Genomic DNA, 14,450 nt, shown 5'->3' on the forward strand with positions numbered 1-14,450 from the left:
TGCTTCGCAAGATGAAAATGTCTTGCGAGTTCTTGCGGGGGGTTTTTCCCTCCCCCCCCCTTTTTCCCAAGCCGCTAAGCCGCTTAACAGCTGATCCGCTAAGCCGCTTAACAGCTGATCCGCTAAGCCCGCTAAGCCGCTAATAGCGCTAATCTGCTAAGGCGCTAATGGGCTTGCTTCGCAAGACGAAAAAAACTGCAAGACGAAGAGAATCGCGGAACGGATTCTTTTCGTCTTGCGAGGCACCACTGTAGATGCAAAAAAGGGACTCAGCCTGGGAGTTCCTACATATAAAGCATGTTCTCGTCCACTGAACTACAGCCCTTTCACGGTGTGGAGCGATGCACTCTCAGGTAGATACTGAGAGCGCAGCTGACCATCTCTCCTTTCTCCTTGAGGAGGTGAACCCCCAACCCTTCAGCCATGTCCTCACCTCCATCCAGGCCGAATATTCTTCCAAAACAGGCCTGAAAGGATGGGAGTGGAGTCCCAATGGTCAGGGCCCTTGGGTAGAAGAAATGTATCTGTTGATAGGAGCATGAGGGAGTCTCGGGGAGATTGGGACAGCCAGCAGAACATCCTGCTATGTTTTGCAGTTTGCTGCATGACCACTTACAACCAGAATGCTCTCTCAGTTCATTTTATTTTGTTTAATAAAAAAAAAAAAGAAAACTCACAAAGCTTGCATGTATATTTTATATATATAAATATATACAGTATATATAAATCAAATGATTCTGGACAACACTGTTGAATGTGGCAAGAAACAGAAGTAGCAAGAAAGTTACGTGGGGCCACAATCCAACAGAGGTGCACACATTTAAGCCCACTGAAATCCAGGGATGTAAGCATGTGTAACTCTGTGCCAGATTAGGCCTCCAATTTTTAAACAGAAAACTAATTCCCATGGACAGCACCTGCAAATCTGGACTCTGCTCTTCTTTGGGTTTTCCAAGAAGCTGGAAGCATACACAGGCTTTTGAGTGCCTCAAGTGCACACACTTACATTCTCATAAAATGAGTTCTGTGTGACTTGAAAACTTGCATATTCCTACATCAGTAAAAATGGGTTCAAAATAACATACTTTCGTATCTGGCATTTTTAAATCTCCTGCAACCAACATAACAGTATCAAAGAGACTGTGGCAGAACAAACAGTGACACACAGACACACACTTCTAAATCAAGATTGGCCTCAAATTACTAACAAGAAGAAGTAAAGAAGAAAAATAATTTCCAGGCAATGGATATAAAGACTTGAACACGAAGGCACCCAGGTGTGTGCTGGCAGTCACAACTTTAAATGTGATCCACTATTGCTTTTGAGTGATGGAAGTGATGATGAACAATGGGGTCTTTGGTTCCAGAAATCCTTTTTTTTTTTTCCAAAAGGCCTATGAACAAAAGGGGTGAGTGGCTGGCACAGAAACTAATGGTCCATGGGGCAGGTGGGGGAAGGAAATGGATAAGTTTAAGTGCAGTCATAAGCCTTGCATCCTTCACTGAAGAAGCTCGTGCTATATTGAGCTACAACAGACTTGCTGGTACTTTAAGTGGCAACATTTTCCAGGAGAGAGAAGAGTCACCTTTGAAGCTATTTCCTTTGAATTTGGATCCTGCTGTTATTCCCAATACTGAGTCCTAGTTTGGGCTGACTGGCTTTCTGGGCATGAACGAATTGCCAAGCAAGATGGCGGCCCTTTTGACCTGTTGCTTTCCTTTCGGCAACGGAGGCCACACTCCTCTGCTGTCTCTAATTCACTGTTGGCACCTGGTTCCTCTGTAAACTGTATTCCTTTGCCTTCAGTCTCAGGTTAGCAATGCTGTTGGCCATATTCATGCCCTGAGCAGGGCTGGCATTGGTACAGGAGGCAGAATAAGAAGCCATGGCACTGCTGGAAGAAGAAGAAGGGGGGGGGGGGAGAGAGAGAAAAGACATCAGAATATGGCCTTTGTAAGCCACCAGGTTGCATTAGATGTCTTCAGGTAAAGGAAAATGCGCAGCTAGCCTGATCTTGTAACTTTTAACTGCAGTTTGATTTTCAGCAGGCCCAGCTTTGCGACGCAAATGGTCATAGATTAAGCTACCGTATTTTTCGCTACATAAGACGCACTTTTTCCCTCTTAAAATCTAAGGGGGAATGTATGTGCATCTTATGGAGCGAATGTGTGGTCCCTGGGGCTGGGGGGGGGGGACCCAGGCTTCCCCCGCCAGCCCCACAAGCTCTGGGAGCAGCGGGAAGGCTGCTCCCTGACCTGCTCTTTGGGGCTGGTTGGGGGGGGGAGCCAGGCTTCCCCCACCGCCAGCCCCACAAGCCTGGGGAGGCTTTGCGCGGCTATCCCTGGCTTTTGCAGGAGGTGGGGGAAGGGACAGAGCGAGGCTCTCTCACTTCCCCCACCTCCCGCAAAAGCCCCCAAGAGCCGCACTCCCTTTAAAGAGCTGTGCGGAGTGTGTGTGTGGCTCTTGAGGGCTTTTCCCTGAGGAGGGAGAAGCCTGCAAGCACCGCACACACGCTCCACGCGGCTCATGAAAGGGAGCGCTGAGCAGAGCCTGGGATGCATACCGGCTCTGCTCAGCGCTCCCTTTAAATAATTTTTTTTTCTTGACTCCCCCCCCCCCCAAAAAAAAAGTAGGTGCGCCTTATGGTCAGGTGTGCCTTATGGAGCGAAAAATAAGGTATTGTGAAAGGGTAAAGACCAGGGGCAGGTGGAAATGTTTGCAGATACTTGGCAATCATATCTGCCAATATTTGCAAAGCTCTTGCAAAGCTCGGAGCGGGCTCATGATTTGAAGCATGGAAAGCAACCCTGGAAAAAAGTAAATATGGTTTCTGGGACACTTTACACACACACACACACACACACACACACACACACACCACTTTTCACCATGTCTGGGTCTCAAGGCAACTACCTGAGAGCAGGAATAACCGAAGTGGTCCTCTACATTTGTGGTGGACTATAGCTTCTATCATTCCTGGACCCTGGACCATTGGCCCTGTTGTCTGGGGCTGAAGGGAGTTGGGGTTCAAAGCATTTGGAGGGTGCCACATTGGCAACCTCTGCTTGAGAAGGTGGGGATTTCAGGAAGCCGGCTTCATATACTGGGCCTCTATCTTTCTGTGTTGGATAGTCAGACCATTGTGGGTTATAATGGGACTGGTCACTTACAGGTGTGAGGCTGAGATTTGGGAGCAAGGAAGAGCACACTACCTGTGCGCACCTGAAATGAGAGCTGTCGGGCAGCTTCTCTCTTGCTGAAGATAAGGGCAGGGAAGTTGATTCATCTCTTTTAAGGGCTCTCCGATGCCATTGCTAGGACAACAGTAGGAACAGCACAACTCCTGAACAGGTAGGATCTAATCTAAATAACTATTGGGGGGAGGGAGGGAGAGATGTCGCTGAACCTAAACAGCTGCCACTCCTTAGACTCAGTGACAGCCTTCTTCTCCCACAACACACTTCCATGTGGTAAGGAAATGCATATTGTTATAACAGTTGAGATGTTCCTGCTGCACATTCAGAAGGATGACATGACGTCATCTCTCTTGGGTCTGCCTCATTTCGGAATACACAATACAGATGGTAGACTCTTCTTCCTCGAAGGCTTTTAAGCTGAGGTTGGATGGCTATCTGACAGGGATGCTCTAGTTGAGATTCCTGAGTTGCAGGGAACTGGACTACAAGACTCTTGTGTCGGGATTCACAGAATGCTGTGTGAGATAGTAAGTCTGCAGGCTTGAGTTTGCTAGCTGATGCAACGGGCTGATGCAATCAGCCTGCAATACTTTCTATGGAAGTGCTGGGTCAGAAAGACTCGGCAGTAATGTGCTGTCAGTTGATTGGTTGTCATTGGTTTAAAGGGGAAACCTATCCATCAGTAAGTGGGTGGTATAGAGGAGTGTGGTCAGAGAGATAGAAAGGTCTTCCTGTTTGCCTTAAGGTGCAGCCAGGTACTCTGTTTGACTGTATGAATGGCTCGTGTATTATAGCCTGTAGATTATGGTATATAATGGTGTATATATATATAGCTCACAATAAATATACTGCACTGCACTGAAGAACCTGGAATTCTGACTAGTTCTGCTAAAGTGCCGCAGAGAATTTGCGACAAGTTATGGGGTCCCTTTTAACTGTACAGTTCTTTTTTTTTTTAATAAATTTTTATTGTTAAAATAATTCAACATTAATACACATACAAACATACATTTCATACAACATACCTACAACGTACCTACACTCAATCCCACAGATAATTCCCATCACCATCCACCACCCCTCACCCTTTGTGTTAGACTTCCAATCTACTCAACTGCAATTTCTTTCCACTTCTATTACTTTCTTTCACACACCTTTAACCTAATTTCATACTTCTTTTTCTATTACACATTGTTATCCATCTTATTTAGTATTCCAATATTTGAAACGAAACTTGTTTCTTCTAATAGGAGTTCTGATTTTTCGATATAGTTTTGCAAGTATCTTTTAAACACCTTCCAGTCCCTGTCTGCCTTCTCTTTTGAGATCCTTCCAATTTCTCCCATTGTTTTGGATATATTGAGTGGCTTGCCAAATTATTGGAGTGCTACAATATAACTGTACAGTTCTATGACTCTATGTTCCAATGTTGTGTGTTGACATTGAAAATCAAGTTCTAAAGCAAAGCTTTGGTAGAGGTAATCTACCAATCAAAGAGAATAGAAGTTGCAAGTAAGTCACTGCGGAGTCCACGGATACTTATGGACTGCGTTGTTTAATCCCCCCCTCCCTTGCTGATTCTGTTGCTATTATTTACTTTCTTTATTAAATCCAAAGCATGTCACGGAATCCTTCGAAACAACACTTTTAAAAATGAAAGGATCAAGCCACTGAAAACAACAACAAAATTAAACCAAGCACTAAGTATCACCTTTAACCATGGGCATTGATTATAGTCGTACCTTGGAAGTCGAACGGAATCCGTTCCGGAAGTCCGTTTGACTTCCAAAACGTTCGAAAACCAAAGTGCGGCTTCTGATTGGCTGCAGGAAGGTCCTGCAGCTAATCGGAAGCTGCGGAAGCCCCATTGGACGTTTGGCTTCCAAAAATAGTTCGCAAACTGGAACAGTCACTTCTGGGTTTGCGACATTCGGAGGCCCAAACATTCGGTAACTAAGCTGTTCAACTTCCAAGGTACGACTGTACTAGGAAAATCACTTCTTTCAGTTTGTACATGGAGTTTGGCTAAGTATTCTTCAAAATAGCCCTATTATTCCAATTTTATAGATCAGATAAGCTGAGTAATGATGACTTGCACCTGGCTATTATAAGACAGGAAGACAGATATCACATATTAGTAATATTCAGAGTTTCACTCAAGCCCCTGCATGTTAATGCATACCGTATTTTTTGCTCTGTAAGACTCACTTTTTCCCTCCTAAAAAGTAAGGGGAAATGTGTGTGCATCTTATGGAGCGAGTGAAGGCTGCGCAGCTATCCCAGAAGCCAGAACAGCAAGAGGAATTGCTGCTTTCACTGCGCAGCGATCCCTCTTGCTGTTCTGGCTTCTGAGATTCAGAATATTTTTTTTCTTGTTTTCTTCCTCCAAAAACTAGGTGCGTCTTGTAGTCTGGTGCATCTTATAGAGCGAAAAATATGGAAGTTCTTTAGAGCGCCCCCACCTGCTCAAAAAAAAAAAAGGAAAGAAGGTGGGAGTTATATTCTTGGCTCTAGGTCAGGCATCTCCAACCTGCGGCCCTCCAGATGTTTTGGCCTACAACTCCCATGATCCCTAGCTAACAGGACCGTTGGTCAGGGATGATGGGAATTGTAGTCCAAAACATCTGGAGGATCGAAGGTTGGGGTGCCTGCTCTAGGTCTTTCCCAATAAATTTATATCTACAGTGCATTTAGCCAGGGTAGCCCAAAGGAACAGGTGAGAGTTGATGAATTTGGGGTGATATCAAACACGGTTGATGAGGATATAGAGAGATTGTCCACATGGCAACAATCTGCAGTTTGGATTAATGATGTAATAAAACGTTTGGAACTAAATTGGAAGGTATTGGAAAAAGCAGGTGTCTTCCTATTCTCCTGGAGCTTCACCAATGTTCTGCAAAGCATACAGACCCATAATTGCTGTCTTCAAATGTGTGGAGTAGTATGTGTTACAAATCAACACTCGCTGCAAAGTTGGAGATGAACTAGGCGTGCACATCAGCCCTGTGCAGGTGTTGGAAGATAATTGTCTTATAACTGGATATCTGGTGGTGTTTCTAGAGTCCTCTATATTTTAGACCAGGAATGAGGAATCTGTGCTCCCCCCCCCCCAATGTTTTTGGACTCTGGTTCCCATCATCCCTGACCATTGTCCATGATGACTGGGGCCGACAATTTCAGAAGCTGTGCTTTTTTCTGGGGGGACGCATACCCCTAAACATTTTGTGAATCTTTGTACTTTTGTCCATTTACTGTATTTATTTTTCCCAATTTGAACTATAAAATGGTGATTTTTCTTGAGTCAAAATGAGAGCACCCCTAAACATATTTTTTTTAGAAAAAAAGGACTGATCAGAAGGGTCTAAGGTTTGCCACCCCTGCTTTGGATGTTAGAAGGTTCTGATGGTATCTAACTCAATCAGAGGTCCCTTCCCCTTGCTCATTGCAAAACTGTTTTTGGAATACACAACCTCTTTGGGTAAGAGTGGCCATTAAGCTGTGATGCTATCTGAAGCCAAATATATATGGAGCTGGCCCACACATTCATAATATAATCATTCGGTTGCCTTTCTCTGAATTCCACAATGACTGGCAAGTTGAACATGTCATCAGCTGTCTCCATTTTGAAAAGCACAAAGTCTTGAACTGCTATAAAACTGCTATATTGCCTGTTTGTTCTGTGATGACTCAAACAAGAATCTTAACTCCACAAGTCTCTTAAAATGTTCTGGGAAGGCTTCAGTAACTGAGTAGCATTTTGCAAGGCTGAATTTAGGCAGCCATCATTGGAGGGAAGGGTTTTGACCAGGGTGTGGATAGAGAACGCTTTGACTGCCACCACTGCCATAATCCTTTCATATTCCACAAAGCAGGGGAATCAAAATACAGTGGTGCCCCGCAAGACAAATGCCTCGCAAGACGGAAAACCCGCTTTTCAATGCGCTCCGCAGGACGAATTTCTCTATGGGCTTGCTTCACAAGACGAAAATGTCTTGCGATTCTTGCGATTTTTTTTCGCTCCCCAACCCCTTTTTCTAAGGCACTAAGCTCCTAATAGCCTTTTAGCAGCTAATCCGCTAATCCCTTAAGCCTTTAATAGCCGCTAATAGCCGCTAATAGCGCTAATCCGCTAATAGGGTTGCTTCGCAAGACGAAAAAACCGCTAGACGAAGAGACTCACGGAACGGATTCTTTTCGTCTTGCAAGGCACCACTGTACGAAGAGGTGAAGGCTGCTTCTACAAAGTTCTCAGAAAACTGAGCTAAGCCTACTGCCATTGATCTAGATAGGAACTTTGACGCAGTCTAAGGACTCAGCTAGATTGGTGTATATGCATTGTATATGCATATACACCACCAGATGGCACTGTGGAGTCTTGTCTTTCCCTACTGGATTCCCCTGTATGAGTTTACAACGCTTTTAACTGAATCACTTCTTTGACATGTCTAGATCCAGCCTAAGAGACTAGCAATTTGTAACGTAAACTGGAGTTAATGTCTTCACATACATGCACGAAGGACCTAACTAGTGAGTTAGAAGCTTGCTGGTGGTCTGGGCAGGGCAAGGGGGGAATCGTTCACTAAACCCACCCTCAGGGGTCATTTTATTAGGCTTTTTCCTGCTTTTATCATTATTGTGCGTTCTGTTGCGGTGACTTCATTGGAGGCTAAGGCAAAGAGAAGGTAAGCTTGAGGCTTCTGTTACACACGCCTCTTTTGTATCTCCTCATCCTGTCTAGCACCTGACAGAGTCGAGAGACCCTACAAAATTGGCCTGGGAGTGGAGTTGGCACCCTTTTCCCAGAAGAACTCCAGGCGACTATGGACAGCCCCACAACCATGACACTTCTGCCCAGAAAGTTACCTTTGTAGAGTCTTCGCTTAGAATCCATTAGGGACCCCCTCGTGCAAACAACATCTTAGGAGGGATGAGGAGCTATTTTAGAAAGTGTGAAAGGAGGAAGAAATAATAAGGCAAGTGAGTTCATCAGATACCTTGTACTTGAGGGCTCACCCACCGTGACATTAAGGTGCCCTTGCAAGATGGTGGCACAGTCTAATGGCATTAGAGTATGATGATGTCACCCACCACTTCTCAGTAGGACTTGGGAGCAGCCAACATGGCGCTCTTTAGATGTTGTTTCCCATCATCCTTGACTATTGACCATGCTGGCTGGGAAGGGTGGGAGTTTGGTATCCAGGAACTTCTGGGGGGGCACCAAGTTGGCTATTCCTGGTCTAGCAAGAGAGTGTTGGAACTATATGTGTTATGTACTGAGTTGAATAGGATCCAAAATGCAGCAGTCTAGAACAATAGGATTCAGAATGCAGCAGTCTGATTGGTCCTAGAACAATAGGATTCAGAATGCAGCAGTCTGATTGGTCCTAGAACAATAGGATCCAGAATGCAGCAGTCTGATTGGTCCACAGGAGCCACCCAGTTCAGCTCCAGGTGGAAGTGAATCCGCAACCTGATTGGCCTACAGGAGAATCCTGGAATTAGCCAATCACGTGGGGCCCATTGTGTAAATAATGTATATAAAGCAGACATTCTGGGGGGACTTCCATTCCTCCTCACCACTATGAGCTGAATAAAGAGCATGAAATCCACTCTTGACTCCAAGTACCATATTTTTCGCCCCATAGGGCGCACCAGCCCATAGGTGTGCACTGACCCCTCTCACTCTCCAGGCTTCAGCGAAAGCCTGCATTCGCCCCATAGGACGCACACACATTTTCCCTTCATTTTTGGAGGGGGAAAAGTGCGTCCGATGGGGCGAAAAATACGGTATATTTCAATATGGGAGGGAGGTACTGAACTGGGGCTCTGCAGAGGGTAGACTTTAAATGAATTGGCCGTGCTTCTCTCTTGGCCCAAATTAAGGCCAGGGCCGTTTCATACCAGCTTGCTATCAAGGGCTTCAAAGTTAGGACGTAGCTTGTTGAAAATAAGCAAAAGTGAGCGAAATCAACATAGCACACAGGAGCCTTTTGCTAGCAGAAGCAATGAGGAGAGCTGACAACAATTTAAATGAAATCCGATGAGTCTGTTTGAGCTGAATGACTGTTGAGTCATTCTGTCACTCCATAATGCTAAGCAGGTCCCCAAGGCTTCTTCACTAGGAGCAAATGAGGCCCTGCAGCCCACGTCCTCCCTTTGTTACTCACCCCGCTCACTTTTCCCTACATCAGCCCAAAGGTGGGTGGAGGGCTCCTGTAAACTGCCATTGAACATCAACAGAAACTCTTACTAAGATCCACTGTTCTTTCCAACGCACAAGCTAAGCCACTAGCAAGTGGAAGTGAGAAGCTGAGGGGCACAGAGGGAGAGCTTCGCTGAAGTCTCTTGTTGTGGTTCGCACTTAGAAGAAGGTGGTCTTGGCTCATACAGAAGTGAGGGAATGGAGTCAATATTGATGGTTTTTCAGTCATTGCTCAGCTCTAATTATGGCCTCTCTCAGATATTAGTTGCTCACCAGGATGGTGTCTCTTTTGTAAAATTCACTATCTTACTATGTAATATACAACATTATAAAGAGCCTTGTGAAACATCCTGCCTGAATTTAGCTGTGAGGAAAATATTGTTACATCAAATGAGTGTAATTATTTTTGCTCTTGGACCAGGAAAATTAGGTTACCTTGTTTCTTTCTCTATTTGTGTTGGCTGCCAGGAAATTAAAAGCAAAATTTGAGGCTCAACTCTGGATGTTTTTTATCTTCGCTATGGCTTACAGCTAAGCAAATGAAATAATTACTACAGTGGTACCCCGCAAGACGAATGTCTCGCAAGACGAAAAACTCGCTAGACGAAAGAGTTTTCCGTTTTTTGAGTCGTTCCGCAAGACGAATTTCCCTATGGGCTTGCTTCACAAGACGAAACGTCTTGCGAGTTCTTGCAAGTTTTTTTCCTTTTTCTTAAAGCCGCTAAGCCGTTAATAGCCGCTAAGCCGCTAATAGCCGCTAAGCCGCTAATAGCCGTGCTTCGCAAGACGAAAAAACCGCAAGACGAAGAGACTCACGGAACGGATTAATTTCGTCTTGCGAGGCACCACTGTACTACTAATGGTAACACTTCCTAAACTGCCCAACTCCAGCCACTCTTGCAGACCAGATTCTGGTCTGTGTGGACCATTGCTTGACTCATTAAAACATCCTTACATCCTATGTCAGAAGCCACTATTCATATATTGAAGATATCCCCATCCTCTTTGACCTCAGTACCCCAAATTGTACAAAACTCTTGATCGATGAAAGGATAATTTGTGCTGGGCTCTTGTTTAGGGGGTTTTGGTTGTGGGGCAGTTGTTGCTGCTGTTGATGTCAATTTTTTTGCAGCTTTGTTTTGGATCTTATTATTTATATGAAAATTGTTTTATTTGGTTGGGTACTTTTTGATGTTTTGTTTATGAATACTTTTGCTATGTTTGTAGTTATGTAATTTTTTAATACATTGTAAGCCTAGGACTTGCCGATCGCATGGTCAGCGGTTCGAATCCCCGCGGCGGGGTGCGCTCCCGTCGTTCGGTCCCAGCGCCTGCCAACCTAGCAGTTTGAAAGCACCCCCGGGTGCAAGTAGATAAATAGGGACCGCTTACCAGCGGGAAGGTAAACGGCGTTCTGTGTGCTGCACTGGCTCGCCAGATGCAGCTTGTCACGCTGGCCATGTGACCCGGAAGTGTCTGCGGACAGCGTCGGCTCCCGGCCTCTAGAGTGAGATGAGCGCACAACCCTAGAGTCTGGCAAGACTGGCCCGTACGGGCAGGGGTACCTTTACCTTAAGCTGCCTTGAGCATGGGTTTTACTTTGGAAAGGCGGCAATTGATTGATTGGTTGGTTGGCTTGCAAAGTCCTTTGTATACTAAAAATGTTACAGAAGTGAAAATGTGGTTTTACATCAAGTAGATTCTAATGGAATTCCAAGAAGCCAGATTGGATAGAAAGCCTCAATCTGCTTAGTTCCGCAGAACTTTGCTCTTATGCTTGAGACATCTGTAAATGGCTAGGGGGAAAGTTTCATATCTTGCAGCACAACTTGTGTCTCCTTCCCTATCCCTCTTGCCTATGTTGTGAGGTCCCTAGGAGTCCACCGTGTTGGTTTAGATCAGGCATAGGCAAATTCCGGCCCTCCAGATGTTCGGGACTACAATTCCCATCATCCCTGCCCACTGGTCCTGTTAGCTAGGGATAATGGGAATTGTAGTCCCAAACATCTGGAGGGCCAGAGTTTGCCTATGCCTGGTTTAGATCAAGTTTATACATGTGATGTCTATGCATATGAAATATCTCTGGGAACTGGTGTACTGAACTTAAGTTTCAGTGGTTCAGGGTACTTCTTTGAAGAGGAGTAGCCATTAAGTTTACAATGCCCTCAAAATAAACCGTGTATTTCAAAGAGGCTGGTACAGGAGAACTGGTTTCTTTTTCTTTTTAAACATTTGTATCCTGTCATTCTCCAGTATAGAATACAAGAATAAATCTATGTGGTCTCTTAGCCAGTCACCCATCCCGACATTGAAAACAGGCCTGCTTCGCTTCTGCAAGGCAGTGGAACCCAATGAATTTAGCCCTCTGTGTGATTGGCCCAGCCAGTGCAACTTTGGGAACATGTGCCTTGTCTTTCCCCATTCTTGCTGGAAATAAAAAAAAAAAGGTAATTACGTACCAAGCAAAAGCTTTTGATTTCCCACACGGTCCACATTTGTTATGTTTCACTCAATTGTACAGGGTTTTGCCAAGAGAGTTTCCCACAAGTTTTGCGCAATTTTCCCATTGACTTTTTTTTGTGTTGTTTTTTGGGAAGAAATAAGAAAAAGTATTTCAAAAGATGACCTACAATGGTGGCTGCCAGTGATGTGGGAGGAAAAAACAACAATGCTTAAGCCTGGGAACAATCTTCCTTTTGGCATGGGTTGTCCATTGCAGTGGACATAGGGAATTTGCTTATAATTTGGCAGTAATTAAAGGAGATTGTCAGATACAAATATGATGCTGGGACCAAAAGGAAGAAGGAGCTGTTTTGAAAAAAAATATGTTGATGTGAAATGAAAGATTGTGTCCCCCATCTTTGCAGTTTGCCAAGGGTTGTTGTAAAAGTACTGAGAAACCGATTCTTAGAATGAGCTCCAACTGGCTAAACTCTAAAAGGCTTCATTTACCCTCAGCAATGTCAGCACATAGCTAAATATTTTAAAGTGATTTATTGGTCTATCTTTTTTTTTGTAAACCGCTTTGAGGTAGTCTACCATCAAGTGGCATATAAATTTTATGAAACCAATAAATCAATCTGACTGGCGGTGTTTGATTCAGGTTTTGAACTTCCCTTGGGCAAGATGCTACAAGCTGCTTTTCCCACACTGAGTTGACCTCCACACGGCCATTATCACCGGTTACCCCTCCTCTTGCTCCTCATCACTTCTACCACTGATTGCTCGCTCGCTCGATGCAGCCAGAGGATCATGAACTACAACTCCCATGATCCCTCACCACTGGCCATGCTCACTAGGGAGGATGGGAGTTGCAGTCCAACAACATCTAGGACTCAGACATTTAGAAAGGCTGAGCTAGAGAGTCAACAGCCAGCCAGACCGTGATGTGATCTCCTGCTTCTGCTTCTCACCATCACCGTTGTCTGGGCCAGAACAAATGGCGGGTGAACAAGCAAGCAGGCTTCAAAGGTCCAGGAAGCTCTTGCCTGTGGCCCCCAGCAGATACTCAACCATGCTACCCTTTGACAGCAGCTCTGCTGATCGTCTACTGGCCAATGTGGTCTAGTCCTGCCCAGGATGGAATTCCTAACTGGCTTGGTTGAATTGAGGACAGATAAAATTGTGGGAATGTTCAGGGAGGCAAGAGAGGGTATATTGTTTATTAATATCCTTCCTAACTTGGCACTAGGAAGTTCTTTTACTTAGCAGAGTTTCACATTCCCCTTTTAAACACACAGCGGGTAGCTGGCTGCAGGCTTGTGTAAGCCTCTCACTATTAGGTTCCTGGTAAATTCCCTTATATCCCTCTTAAAAGAATAAACATGCCACCATCTTGTGTAAAGCATATAAAAGTAGTTTACTCACATTCTCTTCACAGTTGGATCCCTGAAGGCAGACTTAGTTACAAAGTATATACATGTGGAGCTATCCCATATGGGGATAATTCCAGTGTCCTCTATTGGCTGAAACCCAATAGAGAGCATCTCTAGATAAAAGCTGCTCCAACGACAGAGGAAGTCAAAAAGAGAGAGGGTGCTGCGTACCTTGTCCCTTTTGTTACCTGGACAGGTAAGGACACATGCAAAGGAAGTCTGTCCCAGCCAGGAGGAAACAGAAAGTTTTCAACTGGCTAGACCAAACATTTTCCTGCATGTCCACTCTAGGAAAACAAGGAATGTTGTACTTGACTGCTGCTTACATATCACATCCCACAAAAACAGGGAAATGGCTGCCAAAGCAGCAATGGGGAAATGAGTGACTGTGAACAGCATTCCAAATGCCCCCCCCAAAAAAGTAGGATCAGGTGTTTTTCAGAAGGTGGCCCCTCATTTCCCCAAACCACTACTTCTAGAGGGGGCAGAAATAAAATATGGAGCATGTGTCCTAGTATATGGCAAAGCGACACTCATAGGAGGTTATATATGTGAATAAATGTTTTTCAGCCCCTGTTATTCATCTCTAGCAGCTTCACCCTCCTCCCCTTGGTGGCTCCAATGTCTGAGGTAAAAGGCAGGATTAGCCACCTTTCCACTCTCTCCTGGATGGTAGACGCTTGACTTTGTCTCGGATGGGATTCACTGAGAGTGCAGCAGGTAGACAAACCTGTCCATTTTGGCTTCTCTCCATTTCTCATTTTTCCAACGTTACATTTCTGCACGGGCTTGTGATATACATTTTTAACAAGTCCTCACAAACCATCAGCATTTTAGCACACATTTCTCCCAATATTCATGATTCCTTCCTAATATTTCCTAATATAATGTGTTTTTGTTCATTCTTTTCCCAAATACATGCATTTTTATGCATAAAGGTAAAGCTAAAGGGACTCCTGACCATTAGGTCCAGTCGTGGTCGACTCTGGGGTTGTGGCGTTCATCTCGCTTTATTGACTGAGGGAGCCGGCGTACAGCTTCTGGGTCATGTGGCCAGCATGACTAAGCCGCTTCTGGCGAACCAGAGCAACGCATGGAAATGCCGTTTACCTTCCCATCGGAGTGGTACCTATTTATCTACTTGCCCTTTGACGTGCTTTCAAACTGCTAGGTTG

General features: G+C 44.8%; 1 protein-coding gene across 5 annotated transcripts in view; it reads right to left on the minus strand.

Annotated features, from left to right (window-relative positions):
* Positions 1–624: 624 nt before the first annotated feature.
* Positions 625–14,450, minus strand: part of PRRX1 (paired related homeobox 1) — an 81,258-nt gene continuing 67,432 nt past the window's right edge. The window contains exons 4-5 of one of the 5 annotated variants that reach the window (XM_083445406.1): positions 8,062–8,133; positions 625–1,895 (exon numbers count right to left, since the gene is read on the minus strand). In XM_083445406.1, coding sequence (XP_083301532.1) covers positions 8,079–8,133 — 55 coding nt within the window. In that variant the 3' untranslated portion in view covers positions 625–1,895; positions 8,062–8,078. Of the gene's footprint in view, positions 1,896–8,061; positions 8,134–11,106; positions 14,220–14,450 lie in introns of those variants that run through there. The other 4 variants (XM_083445407.1, XM_083445405.1, XM_083445404.1 and 1 more) reach the window with 4 other exon arrangements.

The sequence above is a fragment of the Podarcis tiliguerta genome (genome assembly GCF_965153285.1).
Source record: "Podarcis tiliguerta genome assembly, chromosome: 6".
Taxonomy (NCBI): domain Eukaryota; kingdom Metazoa; phylum Chordata; class Lepidosauria; order Squamata; family Lacertidae; genus Podarcis; species Podarcis tiliguerta.